This window comes from Prorops nasuta, unplaced genomic scaffold (genome assembly GCF_024137725.1).
Source record: "Prorops nasuta isolate Cenicafe-Biocafe unplaced genomic scaffold, Cenicafe_Pnas_1.2 PNAS00033, whole genome shotgun sequence".
NCBI lineage: Eukaryota > Metazoa > Arthropoda > Insecta > Hymenoptera > Bethylidae > Prorops > Prorops nasuta.
Window position 1 is genome coordinate 1,549,820 of NW_027116830.1, and position 26,613 is coordinate 1,576,432.

At 33.7% G+C, this 26,613-nt stretch overlaps 5 protein-coding genes across 6 annotated transcripts; 3 read left to right on the forward strand and 2 right to left on the reverse strand.

Moving 5' to 3' along the window:
• The first annotated feature begins 446 nt into the window (after nt 1–446).
• On the forward strand, nt 447–3,874 carry LOC136783377 (uncharacterized). The gene is made up of 2 exons (XM_066743483.1): nt 447–580; nt 1,752–3,874. Exon 2 carries the CDS (start codon nt 2,032–2,034, stop codon nt 3,421–3,423), a length of 1,392 nt encoding a protein of 463 aa, XP_066599580.1. The 5' UTR covers nt 447–580; nt 1,752–2,031; the 3' UTR covers nt 3,424–3,874.
• Nucleotides 494–15,754, forward strand: LOC136783374 (proteasome activator complex subunit 4B-like). Of its 2 annotated transcripts, none has more exons than XM_066743481.1 (14): nt 494–546; nt 7,957–8,181; nt 8,522–8,662; nt 8,756–8,924; nt 8,987–9,409; nt 9,482–9,630; nt 9,810–10,126; nt 10,213–10,785; nt 10,861–11,125; nt 11,195–11,621; nt 11,703–12,089; nt 12,196–14,628; nt 14,741–14,932; nt 15,035–15,754. In XM_066743481.1, the coding sequence occupies exons 2-14, from the start codon at nt 7,961–7,963 to the stop codon at nt 15,176–15,178; spliced, it is 5,841 nt and encodes a 1,946-aa protein (XP_066599578.1). In that variant the 5' UTR covers nt 494–546; nt 7,957–7,960; the 3' UTR covers nt 15,179–15,754. The 2 variants fall into 2 exon arrangements, with proteins under 2 accessions (XP_066599578.1, XP_066599577.1); XM_066743480.1 differs by lacking the exon at nt 494–546 and adding an exon at nt 7,737–7,892.
• On the reverse strand, nt 15,539–25,597 carry LOC136783375 (triokinase/FMN cyclase-like). The gene is made up of 10 exons (XM_066743482.1): nt 25,423–25,597; nt 24,682–24,751; nt 19,125–19,235; nt 18,900–18,988; nt 17,720–17,936; nt 17,277–17,522; nt 16,800–17,192; nt 16,096–16,346; nt 15,761–15,888; nt 15,539–15,678 (listed from the first exon to the last, which is right to left on the reverse strand). The coding sequence occupies exons 1-10, from the start codon at nt 25,555–25,557 to the stop codon at nt 15,558–15,560; spliced, it is 1,761 nt and encodes a 586-aa protein (XP_066599579.1). The 5' UTR covers nt 25,558–25,597; the 3' UTR covers nt 15,539–15,557.
• LOC136783443 (uncharacterized) lies at nt 19,703–21,606 on the reverse strand. The gene has a single exon (XM_066743606.1). The coding sequence runs from the start codon at nt 21,560–21,562 to the stop codon at nt 19,823–19,825; it is 1,740 nt and encodes a 579-aa protein (XP_066599703.1). The 5' UTR covers nt 21,563–21,606; the 3' UTR covers nt 19,703–19,822.
• LOC136783412 (uncharacterized) lies at nt 21,736–24,512 on the forward strand. The gene is made up of 2 exons (XM_066743546.1): nt 21,736–24,005; nt 24,368–24,512. The coding sequence occupies exon 1, from the start codon at nt 22,257–22,259 to the stop codon at nt 23,991–23,993; it is 1,737 nt and encodes a 578-aa protein (XP_066599643.1). The 5' UTR covers nt 21,736–22,256; the 3' UTR covers nt 23,994–24,005; nt 24,368–24,512.
• Nucleotides 25,598–26,613: the final 1,016 nt, after the last annotated feature.

The following is a 26,613-nucleotide window of genomic DNA, read 5'->3' on the forward strand; positions in this document are numbered from 1 at the left end:
TTTTTAAACCTCCCAATATATGAAGTGTCTCGTACAGTGGAATTGAATCAACGAAGTGTTAAAATTTATTTTAATTAAATAAAAATATCTGTATTTGTAAATCTTAAAGAATATTTTATTTCGTTTTAATAAAGTTCCCACTGCCTTAGTTTGTCTCAAAGCTTTTTCGAAGCGTAAACAAATTTTTATCTCTCTCCAAGTGGTGACGATATGCTTATTTATTTCTTAGAATCGTAAGCAAAGGTATTGTGTGTCCTACCGGATTTTTATGGCTGACGGATCCCCTCTCATATCTAAAATGTCAAGAGAGAAACCAATGAGAAACACAAGAGCTATATAACCCTACACACCTACACTTCGGGATGCAATCATTGGCTGAGCTGATTAAGGACACTCCTTCCTCTATAACTAATAACAATTGCTGTCCATTTGCTTGATCCAGCTCTCTATTCATTGCCATAAAAACTTCTCTCTGAGTAACTTGCAACTTGCTCGGTCCAGTTCGGTTTAATAGTGTAGTGATCTCCTTAAACCAATAAAATCAAGGTACCTCATCTGAAGTTGTTTTAATTCATTTTGGGTAAGTTACCAATAATATATAAATTGAAAGAGATAATAAATCATTGCATCTTGTTACGTTTAATGGTAAACTTAGTATCTGAAACGTATAAAAAGAATTTTTTAGTAGTAACTACTGTGCATTTTTATCAATCAAGTGATATGTCGTTAATAGCTTGACTATTTACCGATTTATAACTAGTTTTTGTAGGGAAAGTATTTTTTTTTATTTTTCCACTATAATAACTAATTATAAATAAACGGTAAGGGCCCATTTGTTCTAAAATTGTCTTGAATATCATGCACCTCTCTACGTAACTATTCGTGAATATGACCACCTGTCAAAGCTCCGGTACAGTCTGTTTCGCATGCATAAATGAAATTAGTAAAAGTGGGTTGAAGCATGAATTGTACTTATAAAATTAAATAAATTGTGTTATTTGTGTGATATAAGAAAAGTATAAAATTTTATGTAAAATTTAAATCAAGTTAAAGTAGTTTGATTAAGACTGTGAGAAATAACAAACATTCATAAGTGTATTCCTATTGTATTAGAAGAATTGGTTAACTTTTTTCCACTTTAACTGCAAAAAAATTTCAGATAAGTATTTTTATTGAATATTTAAAAAGTTTATCTTGAAAAAAAGAGAGTAAATTATTTTATGAATAATAATTCTTTGTTATAGGTAAATGAGTATAAATGAAATTTTGTTGGAAAGCTTTTGAGTAGCCTGTATTGATACGATGATGGCATAGTTAATAAGTATACTTATGTATGTTTTTTTTTTCTATATTTTTAATTAAATTAATGCAATTTAATTCTATAATCGAAATTCATATTTCAACTCACTTTTACTAATTTTATTTATACATTCGAAACAGACTGTACCTACTGGAGCTTTGATATAGATGACCATATTCACGAAGTTTATAGAGAGCTGTGCGCCATGTTAGAAAATTCTAGAGCAAATGTGGGCCTCTACCATATAATCCTGTAAATAGTCAAACAATTGGCGAGATATGTTAAGTGGTTACTGTAATTTGCTGTAATTTTTAATGAAAATTTCCTTTCGTGACGTATTTTAGATAAACGTATATAACTTTTTAGAAAAATCGATCGTGAATATAATTAAATTCATATTTATATTAGCTATTAACTTTAAATCACCTATATGAAAATACTTTATTTGTAGCTGCAGAATTTCAATTTAATTAAAAAATTTCAAGAGTATAAAAAAGGCAAGGATACTGTATAAAAGTCAAAGGATTTTCGTCGGGAAGACTAAAGGAGTGACGAAAGCCTTCCTGTAAAACGTCTCATCTCATCTCCAAGAAAAAGAAGATATTCTATTTTCGTTATAAATTTGGTGTATTAGGTGAAACTTTAAACTGGTTCCTGATCATATTATGTAATATTGTTGAAAAACAGTGGTAATTAGTAATTGAGAAAAAGTTTCTGGTAATTCTGACATTATGATTTGGCAAGTGGTCGCGAAAAATCCGCTTTTCAACGGTTTTAATGGAAAGTATCCTTTGAGCCAATTCTTAAAGCAATGCGATTACTTGAAGGGGTTTACCACAGGGACAATCCCTGAATGGGCTAAAGTAGAACTGTTAAGTTCAGTTTGTTCGATAAGATTGCAAAATGAAATTAAAGAATCAGGCATATGTACTATTGACGGTTTAAAAGAACATATGTACAAGCTTTTTTCCTTTAAAAATTCCATTTTATGCCTGATTCTTTCATTTGGAAATATAAAGTTTAGAGAAGGCGAAGATATAAATAATTTGGAGAAAAGAATATTAGTAATCATTGATCAAATTAATGACTATTTTGGGGACAGTATGATAGAATCGATTAAAAGTTTTGTCGAGGAATTAGCAGTAGAGACATTTTGGTATGCGATCGAGCCGAAATATCGCGCAAAATTAATTGGGCCTTATAAAAATTTGAAAGAAATAACGGATGAAACGCGCAAAATTCAAGCGACGATGGATAATATCAATGGTGGAGAAGTAGTATTCCAAGAAGCTTATGAAGACTCATTCGATAAAGCTTTAGGTAATTCTTTGGAAAAGCGAAGAAGGAAAAGATTTCTGAATGAATGTCAATTCTGTGAAAACACTGGCCATAATATTAAAAATTGCTGGTTAAATCCTTGGATCAGTAAGTCACGATTAAGATCTATAGAATGCAATTCGGAAGAAAGCTTTACTGCTCCAAAAAATTCTAACATTAAATGTCGATACTGTAAGAAAACTGGTCACTTGGTGAAAAATTGTAGAAAGCGTATTTTCAATAATAATAAAAATAAAACAGTTGAGTCCTATTTCGAAAAACAGAACGACGGGAAATACAATTGTCAGGGTTCGCTCAAATATCCTAACACAAGGATAGAAAGGCAGGGAGATTCGAAGAAAGTAGATGAAACTTGTAAATCACTAAAAAACTTGAAAAATGTTTTCTCTTCTGAAAATAATTGTCCTTCTAGTTCAAAATTATGCAAACTCCCGTATCTACTTGTACATTCCAAAAGTTTAAAGAAGCATAAAAGAAAATTTTTAATAGATACGGGAGCTCAAGTAAATTTGATCAAACTTGGTGCATTAAAAAATCCTAACTCCATTAATAGCAACATAATTTATACATTAGGAGGAATTTCTAAACACGACAAGCCCCAAACATTAGGAGTTACGACAGTATACTTCAATGGAGTAGACTGTATATTTCAGGTAATTCCAGATGACTTCCCACTAAAATTTGCTGGCATCATAAGTGCTAGCATTTTAAATGACCAAAAGAGTAAGATAGATTTTCAAAAAAAAAAAATAATTCTTGATGATAGAGAATATTCACTTTATTAAGGAATATAATTTCAGATCCGAATATCTCGTAATATAATTTAGGATAATATATAATATATTATATATGTGCTTTTAATACAGTATCCTTTAGTGTAGTGATAGTTAATATGGATTTTTAGCATTCTTTTATATGCTATAAAGCTCTTTTATATTTACCTTGATATACGAGGATATTCAATTGGATTCGAAAATTGTAGATTATGGCGTATAAATTGATGTATAAGAGAGTTATTCTAATTGCTTATATGATTGCATAATTTCTACTTTTTTTCATTAAAAACTACGCTTTTCTCTGCATAGTTTATATAGTGTCAGAAACGTTCCTAAAGCTTTTTTAGATTTAATTTAATACGTCGCTATACTTTACAAATGTTAGGATGTAGCAAATAATAGATATACAATTTTTGTCAAATAATTCTTGACGATTCTTGATAGAAAATATATATATTTTCGTCAACGAAAGTCTTCTTACTTTCTATATGGTTTTCATTTATTACATTGCTTCCTATCAAGAGACACGGTAGTGTCTCGATGGCAAGTACACATATATATAGTCGAGCGCTATACCTATTTTATGCTAACTTTATCTATGTAAAACAATATAAAAAAAACACTTTTTTATGTAATAATAAATATATGTATTCAAAGACGGTGTAATTTCTTTATTTTTCCTGTAAATATGTTACAAATAATATTTTTACAACTTTTTCTCAATGATTTAGTAAATAATCTTAAAATTTTTGTCAAGTTTGATGAATTTATCAAAAACGCTGAAGATTATAAAAACTGAAAATGAACTTAGATTACTTCAAAAGGTCTTTGGTGTCTTACATAAAAAATAATTACTCTAAAAGGTCATGATTATTGAAATAATTTTATGTTCACCTTTATTAATTTTTATAAAACTAGTAGTATTTTCTTTATATAGCAAGGGTGCCGGGCTAGAACTAGTGAAAATTTGCATGTATCGGACCCCCAATGCAGTAAGCATTGGTCCTCAAGAGAGTTCCGACGGATCTTATCGAACGTAAACCCAAGCGCATTGTTTCGAATGCTCTACTGTGTAACTCTCAGAAGTCCCGAACCAGCAACCCTGACATGTATTTAAATATATAATGTACAAAATTTGGTTTACTCAAGGTGGCACATTATAGATCAAATATTTCATACGGTGCATCACCGAAAAGATGAAACGGCTTCAAAATTAATCTACAAATAACGTCGTATATCGTTACCAAGAATTTTCAACTTAATTGGTGATTTCAAGGATCCTTTTAAAGATAGGCAGAAAATAAATTTCATCAGCACCAGGATCAGGAATGTAAGGCGTCGGGAGGTAATGTTTATAATTGGTACCTATAGTTGTACATGATGCGTGTGGCAGTACGGAACGGCGAAGTACGAACTTCTTCTGTTTTTCGAAAGGGAACTGTCAACGAAAGTGTGAGTAAAGTAATTTTTCCGTTGAATCAAAGCCTTAATTTATCGGTTTAAAATTGATTTATCTCAGCAGTGATGCTTTTACGAATGTCATAGTATAGGACTTTTCTACTTAGTTTAGCTTCAAGAATATGTGGTTCAAATTAAAAACATCATTGCTGTTATATCCTGTATACATATATATTACTGAAAAAATCTGATCCGCCGCTCGGTTACACCTATTCATTTTTGTTCGCAGCGAAAGGGTTAAAGGGATCCTTCACGCTCTCGCCTTAGGCCGAAATTTTGAGACAAGATTATGGCATTACTGTGTAGAAACCGATCTTGAAGTCATTTTACTTTTTCAATAACGTAGCAATCTGCTCAATGTAATACAACAGTAAGATTCTCAAAAAGTGAACAAAGATTTTCTTCAAATCGCTTTTTTAATATAATACTTATTTTCTGACTACCTTATTATACAGAATCATGTTATTTTATTATACATATAAGTATTCAAATAAGAAAAGTTCCCGCAAAAAACAAACTTCGCCTGTAAAAAAGGGCGGCAAGTACATAAATCGTCTAACGTACATAATATAGTAGAAATAATATATTCGAATTAAAAAATTTAATGAAATCCAAATGTTAGGTAAGTATATATTTTTACCGTGGCAAAAGTTAAAATTTCGAAAACAAAAAATAATAACACATAAAAGTTACTTACCGAGCCTGTTTTATGAAGTGGCATTAAATAGCTACATTTTGAAATTACGAGAAGCAACAATTGTGTTGTAAGATAGCGACTTAGTTATTGTACAACAAAGTTCCTCGTTTCGTATGCAAGATACCGAATAAAGAATATAAAAGATACCGAATAGAGAATATTATTGATCCCTACGTTACCGACCTCTGAGTCCTCAGATTGGCTCAGGAGTGGATTATAGTTAACGTCAAGGATAAGCCTCGTTGACTGGCAGAAGTCCGGATGAAAAGACCGGCGCTGCAAAATGCAAAGTCCAGGTTATTTTAGAAAGTAAGGCAGGGCCATGCCAAGCAACCTAGGCAACCTGAGATAAGAGTAAGCTGCTTCAGGGAGTCCTAAGGGTGGACCCTACCAAGTCGGGTTAACTTAACCCAGAGTTAAAGTGGTATAGTTAATGTAACGGGAACTATACCACTTTAAATCTGGGTTAAGTTAAAGTAGTATAGTTCCCGTTACATTAACTATGCCACTTTAACTCTGGGTTAAGTTAACCCGGCTTGGTGAACCTCACCCTAAGAGTGAACCCTACCAAGTGGGGTTAACTTAACCCAGAGTTAAAGTGGTATAGTTCCCGTTACATTAACTATACCATTTTAATCCTTGGTTAAGTTAACCCGACTTGGTAGGGTTCACCCTAAAACATGGCTGATTGTATAAGTCCCCACGAGGAGACGAAATAGAACATCGAGCCCAGCTTGAATGCTGGTTACGCGCCTTAAGCCGACTGCTGTATGTACGTTGTGCGCTGACGGTCGATGGCAGGCAGTCGGGGTCCTTAAGTGAAATAATACCTCTTTTTTACCGGGAAAGGCGTCTCGCATTTTCTTTGTTACTGATCGATACACTTATCAAAAAAATAATAACTCATCAAATTTAAGCTTTTCGAAGAGGGAATGAATTGTTGCTGCAGTAGACAGAAATGGAGAGGCATTTTTAAAAACCCTGCTGAAATAAATATTTGTTTTAATGAATATTTTATTTCTAATATCGTACACATATTTTCATTCTTATTATAAGTATTGCTGAGAGGAAGCATTCACCCGAAAAAATGCTTCCTCTCGCTCCATTTATATGTCATTAATAATTTGAATATCTTTGTATTTACGATCCTTATACAAAATGATTTAGAGAACTTTTATAAATTAAATAACATCAGGAATAAAGGTGGTTAAAATTATCGCCTTTATATATGGGACACCCTGTATACACGTTATCTGATCCTCGCGCAAAAAAGAAACTTGATACTTTTGACAAACGTAATCATATCGTTGCATTTTATTGAAAAAAAATTTGTTAGAGTATTTAATATATTTAATTTGAGTAGTTGAAATTGTCTACCCATAAATTACAAAGAAAGAGTGGATATTTACTTATCTAAAATATCTCTAATACACAATTTTATGTAAGAGATTTTTCAGAGACGTACAGATGTTCGCATTTTTGTATGTATACCCCGAAGGGGGGGGGGGTCTAATTAATCACAGGTTGTGTAAAACTAAAATTTTCATATTATCAATATTTTAAACAGCTCCGCATGTGCCTACTGAAAATTTGACATATATTCGATAAACTGTACATCTTACATAAATAAACTAAAATAAAGGTAATAAATAAAATCTTCGGTGTTGATAGAATTGTCATAACTGTTTACAATTATATTCGAATCAGATACTTTTATTTTACTCCCATAAATGTTATTACCTGCACTTTCATATTTTTATTATTCAGCATATGTAGGTATAGGTATACATATGTTTGTGTGTGTGTGTTGGTATGCACAACACAACGAATTACACGATTTCAGAAATATTATTCAAAATTAAATAGTCATTTTCATCTGCATTGCACTAACAGATGACGCCAATAGGTGCGTTCTGTTATTAAACTACATTGTACACATACATAACATGTTGCTTAAAGCATCGGCAAAATTAGTAAAATAACAATATAATGCTCGATTTGATTGGTTAGTCATTCAGCGCTTTTTGTATTTGACCAATCATATTGAGTATTTTTCTCAGCGCTTTTAGACAGCGCGCTTATACATATGCGTGCCGCATTCATCACTAGCTGAATACTCAATAACTCAATACACCCAACCCAATCTCCCTTTTTTTTCTGCTAGCAGCCAACTAGCTGCCAGGAATGCGAAAACATAACCTGCAAAAGTAACATGACGCGATAAAAATGACTTAACAGAGGATTTGAGTTGCCGTTTCCTGAATGACCAATGACAAGGCATAACATAACAAGTGTAGAAGTTGTTCGAATAAGGAAACGCTGAGTACTGTTCTTCGATTTGGATATAGAATTTAAAGGATTTCTTTAATATAATTCTTAACATACAGAACCATGGATTTCATGGATGTACTGCAATCATCTCTCAAGGAGCGAAACATCACTTACGATGATTTTCAATTAGAAGATATGTATTATCAAATGTTGCCCTATAAAGACCAGCTGGAGGACGAATCTACAAAATTTTTGGCAGATATTAAAGCAAATTTTGGTAGAGCAGCTATGCTAAAAGATATTCAACCAGGATGTGCTTTTTGGACATCTCAATTAGTAAAGTAAGTATTTTCTTATATAATATGCTTTTAAATGTTTGTCTCCCTTTCTAATTTAATGTTAATCATTATATAAATTGATATTTGTTAAATTCTCAAATTAAAAATAAAATTATTTAATATCCTAATGTAAACTGTTTGTCTTTACGGCTATTGCATGATTCATCAGTTTTTAGAGGCTCTACTGTATAAGTTTAACAATTTATTACAGATCTTTATCTAATGAGGATAATGATCTTATATTAATTTATATGTAATTGATCAATATTTAAATTAAATTAATTTTATATATGTTATTTCAGGTCTAAAAAAGATAAATAATATTAATTATGTTTTATTTTAGATATATTAAACTTTATGGAATGAAGTTTAGTAAAGAGGATCATATAATGTTTGTCAAACTTCTCTATGAATTGATTTTAATACCAAAACTGAACTCAAAATTGTTTAAGGATTTCAGTGCTACTATATGCTTATTACTTAAGTAAGAATTGATTAATACTAATTAAATATAGGTTGAAATTAGGTTTAGATTATTGTTAGTCATTTTGTTTAATTTTTAATTATTCTTCTTTAGGAGAAAAGGAGTAATTTCTCCACAAGAGCTAGAGCTTCCATGGCGGCCATTATATGATTTAATGGTTTATCTAAAAAGACACAAAGAAGAAAATCTTGATTTATATTGCTTTAACTACCAACATGTTACTTTTGTAACTTTAGTTCAAGCTGTCCACAATTATTTTCCAGTAAGTAATTATATTCCAATATAAATAAAGTAAACTAGTTAAAAGTTGTATTTTTTTCCTAGCTAAGTGCTACTCAAGAAATTATCGATGAATTACGGCCTATGTTATATCCACTGCAAGATGGACCCAAAACACGTTTAACTGAAACTATTTCTATTCTTTCAATATTTTTGCCATTACAATTACCTCCAGAGCATCATTCCTTAGGTTTTAAAATATGGTTTGAGGAAATTATGGAATTTTGGAAAATTTGTCATAATTTAGCACACGAGGAAAGTGATATGTTATGGTTAATAGCTAAATTAGCTGATAAAAATATTGGATATATTAATTGGGAACCGTATCTTCCATTTTTATTCACAAAATTTCTTCGCTCTCTTAATTTACCAGTAGCTTATAAAAATTCTAAGTCAAATTGTACGTTGAGCAAATGCATTAGTGGATTGGATGCCTACCCAATGGCTATATGGATGGTTGCTAACCTGGTATGAACTTTATTTAATAATTGACTCATATAATGATAAAAGTGATAAATGTATAATATAGAATTATTTAAGGGCAATGGATCTAGGGCACAAAATTATCTGAATCAATTTTTACAAACTATTTCAACATTTTTCTATCCAGCCAACAGAGGTAAATGGTCAGTAAAGTTAAGACAGCTACTATCGAAAATTCCTGAGCAGTTTGTGTACCGTTTATACAGGTAATTTTAACATTAGCATCTAGTACATATTAAACCTTTGCATCCAAGATAGCTGTTAATTCCCTGATAAATGACAATTGAGAGTCATCTTTGAAGTGCAAAGGATTAAAATAGTTCAAGTATCCTATTGAATTATTTTATTATATGGAAATGAATAATTAAAAAATTTGTATTAATAGGGAAAGAGTAAAGAAAGAGACATGGGAAACTTCAATTCCTGATAATTATAAATTGACTGATGCAGATATTGATGCATTTGTTGAGAGCATGCTGCCAGTTGCTATGATAGGAATGCATGAAATGTCTGATATGGCAGCTTACAATGCTTTGCGGTATTTAGCTATGATGAGGCCAAAGTTGGTAATACCTCCAATCTTGGAAAAAATGTATTCTGCTGTAGATTCCTTGACAAAGCCACACAAATTTTTAACAACATTATTTTGCTCAGTTGCCATTGCTAGGCCACTTGCGCAAGGTAGTAGGAATCGTAATAAAGGTATCTATAACACGTTATATATAATTTAATAACGATAAAGTACAATTTAAATTAAATTTCACAAATTATCAACTAATTATTTTCAGATTATACTTATTCCGAGGGACCAATGCACGTTCTGCCACTCCTTTTCGCAGTTCTTCCAGGCATAGATCCTAATGATCCGCGAAAATCTGATTTGACGTGCCGCTTTATTGCTGTTCTTTTGTGCATAATTCCTATTGTTGATTCATCCAGAAATCTGTCCGATTTAAACGAAGAAGAGCGTTTGATTGCCGAGCAAACTGCCCAATTCGAAGATTTCATTCTGCAACTGCTAGATCGTCTTTTTGTCTTTATTGATTCTAGCTCTATAGATTTTGTTAGAATGGAAGAAACTACAAAATGGCAATCAGGGAAAGCAACTCCCAAGAAAGAGCCCGTTCAAGGAATTATTTCCGTTTTGCTCGAAAGTCTATTTTCTCGAGTGAGCGACGATATTTTTAAGTCTGCGCTACACAAATTACGTGATTTTATTGTTGAAAAAATATTTGAACCGTCGGTAGCTGGACGTATATCAGCCGAGCTTTGTCAAGGGTTCGCCAGTGCAAATGGTCCAGAAACTTTAAAAACATTTGTTCCTCTTCTCTCAGATATGATAATGGAAGCTATAGAAGAAAGTATGTTTGTCTCTTATTATTTGATCTGATCTACTTAAATAAAATAAAACTACTAACAATTATTAATTAAATTAGGCGATGCAAAAAAATCAGAAACTTTGGAATGCCGACTTTATTATCGATTGTTACTACTCTCTGCAATTATTACCCCATCATCTGGAACCGATTTATTGCCATACATAGATATATTGGAAAATCTGTTGGATCACCTTTTAATGTTAAAGGCAAAGGCAAGAGCTACGATAATTGGCGAGTTAATGTTCTCAATTTTTCAATGTCTTGTTACTGTGAAGGCATTGAAAAGCATGAATTACCGTGATCCTAAATATCCTTACGTGAGGTATGTTAAATTAATGACATATGTTGCTTTTCTTTATGTAACGAACACATTCTGTAAAAATTATTACAGAGACTGGGGTGAGCCTGAACCTTTGGAAGTCAATATGAAGTGGTATGTGCCTACTGATAAAGAGATCTCAGTAGCTCAGCGTCTTTTTGACAAGTATTTATTGACTGAACTAAGAAAAGTTGAAAAATATTGTGACGACTCAGAGAGTTTATCACGAGAAGAGCTAAACGTTAGTCTACAAATTATAAATTATGTTATTAAGAGTTGCCAGCCTGTATTGCCTGTGTGGTCCGAGCCACCAATTCATTTACATGACTCTGCTTTTATTATCTATGCTTTTACACCAACTATTGGTATTAAAGGCCAGATAGTAATGCCTGATGGAAATAATGTTAGACTTTATGTAGTAAACGTCATGTCCAAATTACAAAAACTAATATTGCAATATGCTGAAGATGATACTGAAAGCTTGATGGCATTGATACAGGTAATTTTGTTAATTTAATAGATTAAGTAAACTAGTATAATTATCCATTTCACTTAATTTTGACGTTTAAAATGATTTTAGATTTGGAAACAACTGTTGGATGAAAAAGAATCCTATGCACTTTGCAAAAAAAAGAAGATAGGTCACAAGATTATGAGACAAACTTGTGAGGACAAATTATCACCTTACAAGCACAAAGGAACTCCTGCAGTTTTCAAAATACAGCGTGTTCGATTATTGCATGAACTGCGTAGGATAAGCCGTGCCCAAATTCTTACGGAAACTCATAAACTTATTATATTACATCTGTTTAGTTTAGTCACTAGTAGATATGCAGAAATTAGAAAGTCTGCTCAAATTGCTCTTTACGATACCATAAGAGAATTTAAATTTTCCTATCGAATCATTATTCCGCGGATTTTAGAAATACTTAAAAAAGACACACAAGAATATCATGAAGAATATAAGGTATACAGTTAATAATACTATTAATAAATATTAATTAAACGGAATACTATATAATTATTGAAATAGGATTTTAAGAATATCTCAAATAATTTTAAATACTTTTTAGGGAGCGCTTTTTATGATGTTAATTGCAGGACCTAAAGCATTTATTTTGGAGAATGATTTGCAAATGTTTAAAGAACTCTGGCCTGCCCTTGTTTTGTGCAAAACTTCTGAAAAACCCTCCATTATCAACTTAAGAGATCTAATAAGAGCGAGAATAACTAGTTTAGAAACAATCATGTTTAACCTTGAAGTACCGGATAAATGTGTTCAAGTAGCTAAAGAATTTTGGAAAAGTGGCCAGGAACCTAGTTTACCGATTTGTACACAGGAAGAAATTTTAAAGGGAGAAGATTATTTAAAATTACTTGCGACATCGAACATTGAAATGTATTATCAATTGGTTGATGATCTACTTAATGCAATCTTAACCAAGGAAATTTATTGGCGCCATAAATTAATGGGAGTTAATTTTATAGACGTCTTAGTTCACCCAGATCATCATTTTCCTCTTAAAGTGGCTCAATATTTCTTGCAAGCATTAATTCATGATTCAGAAATCGAAAGGATGTCTGCAATTGAAGTTATGACTTATATTTTATGCCAGCAAAAGAGAAAATGTCCTAAAATACCACTAGAAATATCTGAGGAACTTAAAAACTCTCGAGAATTACCGATAGGGGAAAGAGAAGATAACGAATGGTTAAAATATGACTATGATTCTCGTCCAGTGACTTCTGAGCAATGGGATAAGTTTTCATTTATACATAAGTCTTACGTTGGTTACTATGCTTGGCCAAAAAAATTCGAGATAAATGCACCTTACTCCCAAAAGCCAATTTATGATCCCAATCAGCAATTATCAGCCATTGAAACAGAAATTATTAAATTTTTCAATGTAACCGAAAATATTGATCAACTGTTTACATATTTTAATTTAATTGAAAAGGATAAAAAAGAGAAATATAATATGTTGATATTTATTTTTATCAAACGACTCTTCCGAAATCATGGAATTATTTTATTGGATAAATTTTTACCTCATTTGCGTCGATTGGTCGAAGATACTGGTAAAAACAGGGATAGCAGTCAACGATTAGCAGTGGAAGTTTTATCTGGAATAGTAAGAGGTGTCAAACACTGGCCTTTTGATGCAACTGTTAAGCTATGGGAAGAGCTCTTACCTATTATACGTACAGGTATCTCAAATGTTACCGTGGATACCCAATTTGAGTGGAGCTTTTTTGCTATGCTGACTATGCTCAAAAGAGATCCTACAATGCATTATTGGCTTCTAGAAGCCCTGGCAGAAGATATTCAGAAAGGCGAATCTGAGACTTCATTTCTTCAATGCATTCGCATTCGCATATTGCAGGTTGCAATAACCAATCATGCATGGAGAGCTGCAAAACTATCAATGCGATTGCTCCCTTTTATAGAGAAAAGAATTTTTGATAATCCACTGGAAGATGTTAGATGCAAACTGGCACAAATTCTAGCTGCAATTTGTAAGAATAATTTAAATTTTTATAGATACTCTAAGAAAACTACATCCTTGACTCAGGAATTTATAAATAAAGTACTGCCACTATTGCAAACGCTTGCCAATGATGACGACAAGAACTCATCGGTCCAGGAAGCTATGGATATAGAAGTGCCGGGATTGCAAGCATTTAATAAAGATAAAGAGCAACCATCATCGTCGAAAGAACTTTATGATTCAGTTATGCCACACTTACAAAGTTTTGCTGACGGTATGAAAAACTCTTCAATGACTCCAGAACTTATGGAAAGCATGCTATCAAAATTAAAGCTACTTGCTAATGACAAAGAAAAGTCCTTTTCGACTCAAGATTTTATAAATAAAGTAACGTCTCAGATACAGACAATGGCTAAAGATCAAGTTGTGCCTTCGACGAGCAAGGAATTTATGAATGAAGTAGCTACGCGATTAGAAATGTTTGATAAAGATGAAAAATTAAGTGGTTCTTTAAGCTTGACAAATGAAATTCCTGCATCCTCGGCAAACAAGCCCATGCTTCAATTATTCCAAACGGTTTGTTGGTGGATGAACAGTGTAAATGAGACAGCTTGCGATGGGGCGATCCCTGAATTTTATCAACTTTTGCCAATTTTGTGTCAGATCGAAAAGTCGGAAAGTTCCAAAATTTATTGGAAAAAATTGTGTAAGGAAACTTTGGCTGGGCTAGCCCGCTCTCTCGTTTTATCAGATGATATGCCGAGAGTCTTAGAGGAAATTAGAAAACTTTCTAAGAGCAGTTCATGGTCTGCGAAAGTTAATTGTTTAGAGTTCTTAATGGTTTTCGTCTTTCACAATATGGCAGTGATCTTCAGTGATCCAAACTGGGTTAATTGTGTTCAAGATATAGTTTTAGAACTACTGGAGGATGAAAGATTAGAAGTTCAACAAAATGCTGGGCGTGTTCTCGGTGGTCTGCTCCACTACAAACTTATTCCTGAGCAGGAAAACCTACTGGTGAGTAATAATGAGTTATTGCTTATGTGGTATTTTAGACTTATGTTAATAAATCTCTTAACGGATTACACTTTTAGGAACAATTATTTTTACATAATAATCATATTTGCAGGTTCAATTTAAGATAAAGGCGCAGACTAAACACAAAAAGAATATAAATAAAAATGATACTTTACGAAGAAGGCATGCAGGAATACTTGGTCTTTGCGCGTTTATTCAAGCTCATCCCTATGATCTTCCAGAACACGTGCCGGAGTTATTTGAAATTCTTAATGTCCATCTTAACGATCCACAACCTATTCCAGTAAGTTTGATTCGATGATCTTCGTCTTTTATTTAAAATAACTGCAATTAAGATTTATAACATTATATCTGCCTAACTCAACTATGCATTTCAACATTTTAGACGACTATAAGAAATGTCCTTGGAGAATTCAAAAGAACCCACTACGATAGTTGGTTTGATTCCGATGGGTACGCTCAGAAACTCACCGAAGACCAGCTGGCAGTTTTTCAAAACTTAAATGCACCTCCAGCGTATTATGCTTAACGTATTTTATTAAAATTATTGAGTAATAGTAAAATAAAATAGAGAATTTATATTTACACTTAAAAATCCTTAAAACTTCATTCATAAATTATACTCTACTATACAAAAATTTATATTTATTTTACAATGAGGAAAATGTTACAATATATATTTTATACCAAGTTATACATCAATCAAGGCTTTGCAATACCATAAGTTTATACATTAAAAATTGTTGATAGAAATTTAAAAGTAAAACTTTATTATTGAGCTTCATGAAGAGCATCTGTACCTTTTTGAAAAACATGTAGATGTACAGGTTTAAGGGTATTTTATATTATTTATTGTAATTGTTAAACATTTCTTGTTTTTTAGAAATTCAATAAAATAAATCCACTTTTTATTTGTTGTTTAAGATAACTGCCTGTAGAATTGCACTAATCCACGTAGCCGATGCAAATGCGCCAGCATCCACTTCCTGTAAATACTTGGTATTCTTCACATAACTTGCACGACCAACTCTAAAAATTTTATAAATGAACGTGTAGGTTCTTCAGCAACCTGTAACAATTCAAATCAAATATTAAAAGTATTCCTTTCTACCTTGGTACCATGTCTTTGGTAGAATTACATCCTTCCCAAGCAGCAGCTGCAACTAGCTCAAAATTCTTTTTATTCGACGAGCTCTTTATTTTTTCATACATTTTACACGCAGGCTCCAATGTATCGAGCTGAAAAAGAACGCTTATAGAGTTCTATACTATATTTTATTCTTCTAGATAAGCGACTAAATTATGTCGATAATTGCATTGTACTTTTTTAATCAATTATAAATGGTACTTTTGACAAAAGGAATTTAATGCAATCGCATAAATTTTACGAAAAAAAAAAAAAAAAATCAACCGAGAACGAGAAATCGAGGGTACAACTGATATTACCATACTTCGATCTCCAACGTTGCATCTTCCATACTTAATTAAGGCATTGACACTGCTTCGAAATAGATATGCCCACGTAATTTGCCAATTTTTATGTTTATACGAAACCAGCTCTTTCGCTGCATTTGTAAAAAATAAACAGTATAAAGCACCGGAAGTACCGCCCATTGTTTCTTCCGCAATGTTTGCTAATTCGGAGAGTAACGATGATGGATGAGAAAGCGGCAAACTATCAAGATTACTCAAAATTCCTAAAAAGAGTTCAAATTTGTATCAATTACAGTCAGTTAAAAAATCCATCTTTAAAACTTAATCATGTAAAAAATCTAGTGTGTAAGGATGTAAAAAAGGACCGCGTGGTTTAAGGGTAAATTGGTAGTAAACAGTTCCTTCAAGGTCATCCGATTGTAAATTACAACCCTTTGAATCTTATTAAAAAAGGTGCCGTGTTCAACGATTTAAAAAATGTTGGAGATTAGTATCTTGACGACGTCAAGCAGCTGCGGTGCTGCGACGTTACAAAAGTTATCTTTTTTTCTACAACAATTACGAAGAGCTCTTAATGAATTGTAAGGATATTTAAAGATATATAAATAGACAGGCAAAAAACACATTCTCTTAAACCGATATACAGCTTTCTAAAAATCCTACACATAGTTATCGGAAATGAACATTATTTATAGTTAATAAGTTCTTTATGTCACCTTCCGAGAGTCTTTTCAAAGTACTTCCACAATCACCGTCTCCACAGCCCTGGTCGAGTTTGTTTAAAGTTTGCTCCTGCACGACAATAGCTCTGGCAGCTGCTTCCAAACAAATTTTAAACAATTTCGATTGTTCCTCGTTCAATGTAGGTCCACGATTCCTCGGTAATTGCAATTTTTTCTGTTCTTCAAACGGAGTTGGAGGATTTTCCAGAGGAACGCTATAAAAGCAGCCTGGCCATTTTGGTGCTCTCGTCTCTGCGTCTAAACATCTGATAAGAAGATTTCTATGTGGCTCGACCAATTTTAAAATCGTTATATGGACTCCTGAGCTATTCAACGATGTTACCAGCAGTCCTGAATAGACTCGGAGAGGCTTCACACCCAAGGCCCCTGTTTATCAAACATTAACGATTATAAAAAATAGATAATAAATACAGATTTTCTTTATTATAATTGGTTAAATAATTTCTCTACTGAGTTGTGTAACCGTCTCGTAAACAACGATCCCTTGTTCCAATTGACTGAGGGACCCGAAATTATTGATCAGAACAGCCACTTCCGTTTCCGGTACGAGGAATAACGAATTGCATAGATTCTTCAGCATTAAGGCAACAACCTCGGTAGCAGAGCCTATCTTCACTTTTTCGCAACCCGCCTCACCATGAATACCCATTCCACATTCGATTTCGTCAGGTTCCATCTCGAACATCAAACCCTGACCTTGCAAATCAATTTACGGAGCTTTAATAATTACATTTGGTGTCATGGTGGTTATTTTTTGCATTGTGTAAAAATTTTAGTTTTCGACAATCGATTATTATATGTATATAAATTTTTTAAATAATTTTAAAAGTATTTCCTGTTTTATATTTCAAATTTAAATTTTAATTATCCTCGGTATAAAAAACTGCATATACCTGGAATGGAGCAAGCAGATAGGCCAATGCCGTAAGTCGCCATATTATTTAAAGTTACATTGGCTATGCAGTCCACATCCTCAAGAGGACGACCGCTTTCCGCGAGAGCTCCAGCGGTTTTCATTACAAATATCATTCCTGATAATCCTCGTTTACCAACTCCTCGTTGCTCCTCCTTCGAAATACTGCAATCTTCCCCGACAAAGATTTCTCGTACCTACATTTTTTCATCGTATGATGCAAATTCATTTAAGATAAAAATAACACTACAGAAAAGTGTTCCTGACAATAAACGAGAATTTACTATACATTTTGCTCAAACTTATATCATTGGAGTTTAATTATTCTTTAATAACGGTTAACCTTAATCACTCACACTTCTAAAAAATCACACATTCGTCACGTGAGATCATGGAGATCTCAAATCAACTTACATCCGTTGTAGAATTTATTATATGTATAATTTTTTAACTTTGCAAAACTTTTAGATAATATGTAATATATAGAAAATTTAATTCGCATTGTTTTGGATATATAACATTTATCTATGTAAAAAATTCCAACACCACTACATGGTGCCAAATGTCCCATTTTAAGTGTAATCTCGATTAAATATTGCTTTAAAGTTTTTTTCGGATTTTTCAGGTCAATAGTGAGTGTATAGGGTTAAACAAACCAAAATCTAAGACCTGAAATTTTCAACAATATTTTCCTGTCTTTTTTTTCAATAAGTCCTTGATATCTATGAGACGATAACTCAGGTTCATTTCGAATTAACTCTTGAAACGCACAAATTAAACAGTTTGCGTCATGATTCTTGTCGCATTAAAGAATTTATGTGTTACTCGTAATATTCCATAGAGGAAAGTAACTGCTAATTGCAATATAGGTCTTTTTCAATAACAATTCGAAAATTAAAGTAATAAGAAAATTTAGATTTGAGCATCAATTATCTACATTTCATTGTTGCTCGAATAAAGAAATTCCATCAAGAACTGGAAATTTCCGTAAATTTCAAGATTTTCCGCACATTAATTCTTGATGCTTATGAGACGAAATTGTTAATTAATTTGAGTTATGCGTGAAATGCACAGTATAGAATTTATGTGACATTTCTTATATATGTAAAACCGAAGCGTATAAGGTTAACTCGTAATGCGCCATAAAGTTTATTGCTAACTTTAATGCCAGCTTGACGAGCTTTCTCAATAGCAATTCCAAAATTGAGACGATCACCGGTGTAATTTGGTACGATGATGAAGACTCCCGCTGAAAGTGATTGGCACTTTAGTTGATAGATATATATATATATATATATATATATAAATGTATATAGATATAGACATAGGAGTTGTTTCAGAGTGTTGACACTACATATATATACATATATATATATATTACTTACGCGGATTGTCCATTGATACACTCTCTATAGCGTGTGTTATATGCGTCGAAGGGGGCGCTGCGAAAATCGAGCCAGAGATTGACGCTGTTAGCATCCCAGCGCCAACATAACCTATAAATCGCGGCATAAAACAAATTATGTGACACTATATATATCAGCACTTTCTCTTTAGCCGGTGCCATTACACGGAACTGAAGATTAGCACTGGTCTTAGGTAAGATCAATCTGTCACACTTTAACCTTTGGTACAATTCGTAGTTCAATCAGAGGATCCTGCTTTAGGAGTCTCAAAATATCGATTTTTCTATTGCTTAAGGGGGCCCCTCCGTATGACAGTGGGATTTTTAACCTTTTTTTGGGAATCTTTTTCTTAAAATTATGAAAAGATACACGCCTCAGCTTTTTACTCTATATTTATTGATATTTGAATAGTATGTAAAATTTTTGTTAAGGCGAAATATTCACAGGAAAGTGCATGACTTCATTTCGAATGTTCCCATGAAGAAATAACGGAGCAGAACGGTCTCAACGATTGCGACTGATTAATTTATCTGAAATGAAAAAAAAAACCGCATTTTAATCTTTATAGTTGTACCTATCGCCTGAAGTAGAATCGTTCAAAATATTAAAAATTGAAATATTGACATGCGTTTAAAAGTTTAAATACTATTCAGACTATGAAAAATCTTGACTGGCCATCAATCTGCTATGCTTGGCCCGTATAGCGCTCCTTCCTCAAGCTCTTGGAATTCCCTTAAGGCACCCTGTTCCATTCTTGCTTCAATTCTTGCTCCTCTTACGACATCACTCAAGCGCCGTTCGGACCGAGCAATACGTCCTTCGTCACGATGTTGAACGTAAGCATGCGCTTCGCGGCCAATTGAGCAGCCCATTGTCGCCAGTATTTTTATTATTCCTTCAAATCCTTCGTTAAAAATAATTGCAGCCAAAAATGTTGCAATCTCGACGATTTTGGGGCCACAATGAAGATGCTTTGGAATGATAGTCCAGATCAATGAATATAGAGATTCATTATCGTTTTGTGTCTCTGCTCCTAAACATCGGGTTAACAAATCTTTTCTTGACAAATCTTCGTACACAGGTTTCACAATTTCTTGAACTTGCGGCGCTAAAGGTGGTTTATCGTGAAGAAATTGACCGAGCTCGCCCTTGGCTTCAGCCTGGCGCCATTTACACCAACTGTCATTACCCTCAGGACAGTTTTGATGTTGAGGATTCTCATCCGATGAACATTTATGATAGAAAGTAGCCCAAATCGCTTTCTGCATTTCTTCAATACTATTTGAATGTTGACGGATTGCTAGTCCATAGAATTTTGTCATTTCGTTGATGATCTTGTCAGTCAGTTTGTCTGTACCTTCTCCACCGATTTCTTCATTGGACTTTTTTGCATTACGGAGTCGCGTACCCATTCTTTTTTCTACGTGTCCCACGCATTCTTTTTCGACTATTGTGTTTTCTTCGTATGGTGCGGCATTTATAATTCCATTAAACGTTTTGCTATCTCCATCCCCTATGTACGTAAGATATTTAACGCCATATTTATTTAATGATCTCGAAAACATTTGCGTGATGGCATTTATTTCCATTTTACCGGAGCTTCCGGAAGGATTCGCGTCGCATTGATCTTGGTGAGCTTCGTACCATAAATCGTATGCTATTGGATCAGTAGTTTTCTTTTTTTTCCAGAAATTACATACACCGCAAAAACTGCTCATAACCATTGTATCTAAAACTTTTCCAGTATATTTCCCAATCAACGTAGAGACACCAAATAGAGAAGAGAACCCTCGTTTCTTCCAAGTGCCATTACCCGAAACAGTTAGTTCATCTGGTGCCTTTCCAGCTTGTTCATTTGCATTTTTCTCTTGCGTTACAGTAAGTTTTAACACAGCATCGTAAACTGCAGATGCAGCTATATGAATATTTTCTAAGAGTGCATAATATGTAGAACTACCAATACCACCAGATATGTCCATGAGACTGCAAAAAAGCTTAGTTCCTTGCTGACCAATGCCTAACAAATGCATCACAAAAACAAAACGACGATTAACTTCGTATGCATTCAAAATTAATGGGCACGAGTGGATAAACTGCTGTCTTTCACAGTTGCAAGATAGGATAATTTTAAATCCCAAGCCTCGCAAATTTGACTGCGTGAAAAATACCTCATTTTTACATTCCTTGCAAATGACATTTGCAGAGATGGCAGAAAATACAGAAGCAAACTCCAAAATACAATATGCAAAACTTGAAGCAATAGGCACCTCCATGTTGATGTTATCTTTAAGTTTTTTAGCCGAAGCTGATGTAAAATCTGTACCAGCTTCCAATGTATAACGATTTCCAAAAAACTTTCGTTTTTTAGGCCGACTGGGATGCACATTAGTGGCTCTGCTTCCTTTCTTACCACTCATCGCAAAAATAAATAATATTCAAACTTCACTTTGATCAATCTTCACAAGCATAAACTTAACCTCTAACTCTCACTCAACAGTCGTTTTTCAATGTCTCAGATAGTCCCATAAGAAAGGTCAAAATAGACCCGGCATCCCCCACCACGCCGAACGCTCGTGTAGTGCTCCGAACATCTGCTGCCCTTCTCTCGTATAACGGCTTGAGCTTAACAATGATGTGGAATATTAGAAAACTACTTTACCAGCATATCCCATATACATATTTAGGAATCCATTTAAGCAACAAAAATTGATTTCTTCAACATGTCACACGGGGAGGAACCCTCTTAATTTATCCCTAATATATCTAAGAATATGTACGTAAAGTAATATAGACCAATTGACAGTATTTTTGAAGGTACAGCACTAGACTCGGTGGAGGGCCGAACAGGTATACGAGTACCCGGACAGCTGAAGTGCGCGCTCCGACCCTCGGTCTAATAACTCCGATTTGTGTACCTGCAAAGATTTAACGGCTGTTCGAAGCAATGGCATGAATTCGTAGAAATGTTGTATTAAAATACAGTACGGACTATAAAGGATATGTATATAAATTGCTCTTCGTGTACATATAAACGTCCTTGAGACAAGCTGCTTCTAGCGTCAACGATTAGTTTTGTTCCGAATTTTGTCGTGTGCACATCGTTGCAACATCATGTCAAGCTATCCTAAAGGTAAAAAATCGAGCAGTCATCGTTCTTCAAGGCCACGAAAACGCAGATTTCATGGGAATCGATATACAAATGGACCAGCTGACGATGAAGAGTGCAACACAAGTAGTAGTGAGCAGAAGTTGTCCACAGCAAGTACCGAGAATATAATTGTATATCCATGGCACTGTTATCGTATAATTGAGTTTCTGACAGTGTTTCATGCAATTTCTGACATGGTAATATGCAGATCTTGTAAACAAAGTATAACCTTTGCAGAAAGCGGATATCGAGGCTTGGGTTTTAAAATTGTGCTAACGTGTAGGTGCGGCCGACGTGAAATAAATTCAGGACCGTTAATAAACACCGGTTTCGAAATAAATAGACGAATTGTGTTTGTTATGAGGCTTCTTGGTGTTGGACGAGAAGGCATTAATGTGTTTTGTGGACTTATGGACATATGTAAAGGTTTGACCAAATCTACATACGATCAAATAGTGCAGCATATATACTCAGCGTCGAAATCAATGTTTGAAAGTGTCTGTGAAAAAGCTGTCAAAGAAGAGCAGGAAAAAAATGTAGAAAATGGGAGAAGTGAAAACTGTTTGAAAGTTTCCGGCGATGGATCGTGGAAAAAACGTGGCTTCTCTTCATTGTTCGGAGTAACAACTCTAATTGGATATTATTCTGGCAAAATAGTCGATCTCATCGTAAAAAGTGCGTACTGTCATTCATGTACCCCGAAGAAAAGCACATTGGACAGCAACGAAATTCAAGGATGTTACGAGGGTCACGAAGAATCATGCTCCTCGAATCACGAAGGTTCGACAGGAAAAATGGAGGTAGATTCGATCATAGAAATGTTTATGAGATCTACTGAAAAATTCCGAGTAAAATATACAAATTATATCGGTGACGGCGATTCGAAAACTTTTGCTGATATTCTTAAAATAAATCCATATGGTGACGATTGTCCTGTTACTAAAAATGAGTGTATGGAACATGTAGAAAAGCGTATGGACAGTCTGCTTCGAAATAAAATACAGCGAGAGAAGCTCGGGGGCGAATCGGGTCTGGCGGAAAGCGTCATTAAAAAGCTGACGACTTATTATGGTTTGGCAATCAGAGAAAATATTAATTCCCTCGAAGATATGAGAAAAGCTGTAATGGCAACGCTGGATCATTATTGTTCGACCGATATAAATCTTCGCCACGAAAATTGCCCGTCAGGCGCCGAAAGCTGGTGCGATTGGCGCAAAGCTGAAGCCACGAATTCTCTTGAATCTTTCAAGCATCCTGCTCGATTGATCGACGAAAATGTGGAGGAACATATTCGTCCTATTTACGAAGAGCTCTCGAATGATGAACTTTTGACGCGATTTTTAGGCGGGCACACGCAAAATTCAAACAAATCCTTCAACTCCACTGTCTGGCTTATAAGCCCGAAACAAATGAACTCTGGCCATAAAATCATCGAAATTGCTGCATACATAGCTGCAGGAATGTTCAACGACGGATATTCCTCAATTTTAAGTACCATGCAGTTGCTCGATTTAAAAATCGGCCAGCTATGCAAGATGTTCGCGGATAACGTCGATGCACAACGGATCGGGAGGGAAAATCGGCGAGCGTCTTTTTCCAGCAAGAAAGCTCGAACGGCCAGCAGACTCGAGCAATTACATCAAAACGAGTTTCATGAGGAAGCTGAAGGTTTGCTCTATGGAGCAGGAATAGCTAATTAACGCATTGTTACTGTAAGTAATCGAAAATTAACTTTTTTCTTATAATAAACTTTAAAGCGCGTTTTCTTAAGATTCTTTTTATAATCTTTTCAAACTGGCGAGCGTGATTACACCAAAACTATATGACCTATCAAAACGAACCAAACCTTGTTCGCTTCAGTTTTTATTCTCTTCAATTTCAACTAAAACGAATCATGAAAAAAAAATTGAAAACACTATTTTATCAAGCTGAAATGATTTTTTAGTTTGCAATAATCCCATTATTTTTAAACTTCAAGAAAAATTATCAACTTCACAATTTGCTTGAGTTTTTCTTAGTTCATCTAGAAAATATACATATAAAAATTAAATTTTTCTTTGGTTTTTTGTTTCAGACGAAAATTACGAGCTGCATCTTTCTCGCCAATTGGAGACTGCAATTACAAGGTGTTGCACAAACTGCGTTTCAATATTTTTCACTTTACCAAATTTTTGTATAACGATCAAATATGTATTAATATATTTTTAAACGCACACTGGACTGGCTCAATTATTTCTATCCTAAAAAATCCCTCGAAAAACGTTTTTTATAGGCCTCCTATAGCAGGATTCCCCCTTAAGCAAGTGCTCGGTTTAAACCCCTTAGCTTAACGGCGTTTAATGGCACTGGCCCTAATTTCGAACGTTTTCTCTGAAAACCAATAATTACCTGCCGTGAATGGTTCGTGTCCACTTCCACCGCCACAAATCACTGCAACTTTATCTTTCCTTTCCCGCCACTAAACGTAAATAATCAATCAACTGACGAATTAAGTCCAAGATTTTGAACGACGTTTCATGAATGAAAAATAAGGATAAAAATCTCGGTGTTCGTATACTCGCTATTGCATTGAAAAGGTAACAGAGGTATTTTTAGGAAACACAAATATTTTTTTTTTTTTAAATGAAGTGAAAATGCATAGAATATATTGTAAAGAGGATTTAAAAAGCTTTAAAATAATATGCCACTTGTCCTCTTTTCCATTTACGATTTTAAGGGTAGTACACCCTCCGCTCGAAGGGTTGATATGAGGAGGTCGGCAGGTCAGTATAATAGGGCTGCTTCGTACCAACACAATGACATCAGATAAGTGGAAATGTTTAACCTTATACATATACGAAAAATGTCACTAAAATATAACAAAATTTATCGATGGATTTGGCTGATAGTAAACAAATTTACAATGTTTACATATTCTTGATTTAATACCGTTTTTTCATATGCATATCTATTATAAAAAGAAGAAAAATAAGTTTCTCCCTCAAAGTATCACTTGCCATGTTCGAACTTTTGTTATATAAATATTTGTGGTTCTTAAAAAGACTTGTTACATTTTCAATATGTCACTCTGTATATAGAGAAAAATGTGCAGAAATAATGTAAATTGCGATAAATTAGAGAATTACGAACGTCTGGAGAAAACACCACTTTATGAGATTTGTGGTATTCGAGATGTGGATACGTCAGACACAATCCATGTAGTGTTTCCGGTACTGCATCGTCTACATTATTCACCAGGTGTTTCCGACCAGATTTGTTCGCCATTTGCACAATATTTTATTAGAATTCCAGTCAAAGAGCTGCTTATACTTCGCTCGACGTTAATCGACTAATACGATTACGAGAATCGAGATCGAAAGTTTCTTATCTTGAAGTTGCTCGCGCTGACCCGTAACAATTTTTTGCGTTTGAAGAAAAATTATGTGTGATCAAAAGTATAAAAGTAGGGAGAACTCAACAAATTTCTCTCTTTCTTACGTAACGTCTTATGATGTAAGTGGGAGTTGTGGACGTATAGGAGACTCTAGACTGGACACTGAACTGAATGGAAAAGCAATACTGTAATAATCTAATGTAGGAGAAAGTGGGGATCGTTGCTCCACGTTCCATGAACCAATATTAAAGCTCTAATTTTCCACTCGTTTAGTTTCATTATAGGTATCGTTTCCTTTTAACTATAAACTCGATCAATACATTTAATAGTAAATTAAACGGAATAGGAAATACTTGAGTGCTGCAGTCGAGTGACAGGAAGTCAGCTCCTTTACGACGTTGTTAAAGGAAAAGCTTGTAGAAAATTTTCTATATGGACTTTCGAAAGCAGTTCTAAGTAGACCAGTTAGATCTGTTTGTAAATAAACTTTAAATCAGGTCGTGACTAATGTCAAATAACGTATGTTTTTTAAATTTTCATAAACTCTGAAAGGAATTCTCGTATTATAGTTTAAAAACGCGTTTCAAAGTACAATATTATATTTGCAAGGTAATTACAATTTTAGGGGCTTTTTAGATCCATTGTAAAGCAATCTTTAAAATAAGAAATGAAGTTTTTAAAGAAAATAAAATTGTTGAAAATTTGTAATTTCTCTAACAAAAACTACGGTAAAATTGAAAACTCAGACGTCTATGCTTATTCGTTGGACTCTTAACATATTGAAAGGCCCCTAAAATATTATATTGCCTTGCAAAAATTATGGTTGTATCTTTAGAATTCGAAAAATAAAAAATATTGTAGTTCTAAAGCTCAGGCGATTCTGTTAAAGAAGAGCAAAGAATCATTTAAATATTTGATTTCAAAAATTACGTTATGATGTATCGAAA